The sequence below is a fragment of the Silene latifolia genome, chromosome X, assembly GCF_048544455.1.
Source record: "Silene latifolia isolate original U9 population chromosome X, ASM4854445v1, whole genome shotgun sequence".
NCBI lineage: Eukaryota > Viridiplantae > Streptophyta > Magnoliopsida > Caryophyllales > Caryophyllaceae > Silene > Silene latifolia.
In genome coordinates this window covers 336345876-336347479 of record NC_133537.1, presented here as the reverse complement: position 1 = coordinate 336347479, position 1604 = coordinate 336345876, and the positions used below count along the sequence as shown (strand labels likewise).

The 1604-nt window shown below is 43.3% G+C and overlaps 1 protein-coding gene across 1 annotated transcript; it reads left to right on the top strand.

Moving 5' to 3' along the window:
* Positions 1 to 252: 252 nt before the first annotated feature.
* LOC141620967 (uncharacterized) lies at positions 253 to 738 on the top strand. Its single transcript, XM_074437701.1, has one exon. The coding sequence runs from the start codon at positions 253 to 255 to the stop codon at positions 736 to 738; it is 486 nt and encodes a 161-aa protein (XP_074293802.1).
* Positions 739 to 1604: the final 866 nt, after the last annotated feature.

The following is a 1604-nucleotide window of genomic DNA, read 5'->3' as shown; positions in this document are numbered from 1 at the left end:
ATCGGACTCCGACTCGGGTTTGGTATAAAAAGAGCAAGCAACAAGAGAGTTGGTCGTAACACGAATTCGAGATAAGATTATTTTGTTTGTCGGATGGGTGGAAAAGGTCTCGTAAATAAGGATGCCGATTCTTTAATGAGGGGTAACACGGCCACCGCGTAGTGCAAATGCAAATTTTCAATAAAAGTTATTGAATTAGAAGAGAATAAGTGGAAGCTTGTGATGAGATCCGGGTTTCATAATCATGCTTTAATGTTGTATTGTGTCGGCGACAGATACTTTGCAAAGTTTGATGAAGAGGAGTTGACTTATATCGATGCCCAAGTTAGAGCTCATGTTAGACCGGCAATTATTAGTGCGGGTTTGCATCAGCGGAATCCGGAAAAATCAAGATCTAATCGGCGACAAATCTACAATCGTTCTCAGAAAGTAAGGGCCGAGGAAAGAGATGGGAGAAACCCGGCACAACAGATGTTAGCACTTGCGGTTCAGCATAAGTACGTTCATTATTGGGTCACTGATCAGGAGACCAATGAGCTAACCCACGTGTTCATGGCTCATCCAGAAGCCGTTAAGATGTTTCGATCATACTATTATGTGGTATTGATCGATTTCACGTACAAGACAAATTTATACCGTCTTCCGCTTGTTGAGGTGGTTGGAGTCACACCCGTCGGGAAGAGATTTGTCATCGCGTATGCTCTTGTGAAGAAGGAGTCCGAGGATGGATATTTGTAGGTCTTACGAAAACTGAAGGCCCTTCTCAATGATGCCGTTCAACCTAATGCTATTGTTACTGATTGCGAGGCAGGTTTGTTGAACGCGATTCCCATTGTTTTTCCGGATTCGTCTCACTTGCTATTTCTTTGGCATATATATTCTAACGTGGAGACGAAAGCACTTGATATCACGGGTCAGGATAGTTGGGCTAAGCAAATAACTTGTAAATTGTTTGAAGCGGTTGTCGAGGCGGAGACCGAAGATAAGTTTAATGTGGCGGGGGCAATTTGTCAAGGTAATGGGCGGGAGTGGCGGCTTATATTGAGAGGCAATGGTTCCCGCACTTGGAAAAATGGGCCAAGTATAGAACGAACAAGATAACTCATTTTGAGAATACTTCTACATCATGGGTTGAGTCGGCTCATGCAAATTTGAAGAGATGGTTGAATAGCGCGAAACTGACCGTTGATAGCATTTGGATTCGGTTTCATTCTTTGATGGAAACGCAACATGTTGAGATCCGACACTCGTTGGAGTTATCTAGATCGAGGCGGTTGACGGGGATTCAGCGATTATTTTCCAGACTTTCTTTAAAAATATCAAAGAATGCCATCAGTGAATTGCGTGAAGAATTCGAAAGAGGTGCCAAGATGACGGAAGATGCCTTGATTATCGATTGATTATCGATTGCGGTTGTGTAAAGGCTACTACACTTGGTTTGTTATGTGCTTGTTCACTTCATCGCATTGCTAGAAACGGATCTCGGTCCCTGTTGATGTGTTACATGCATTTTGGAGGAAGTTGGAGTACGATGGTTCGGAGGCAATGCCGACTGTGACGATGATCGATTAGAGGAGTTATTCGATGAAATTCGGAATGCAGAT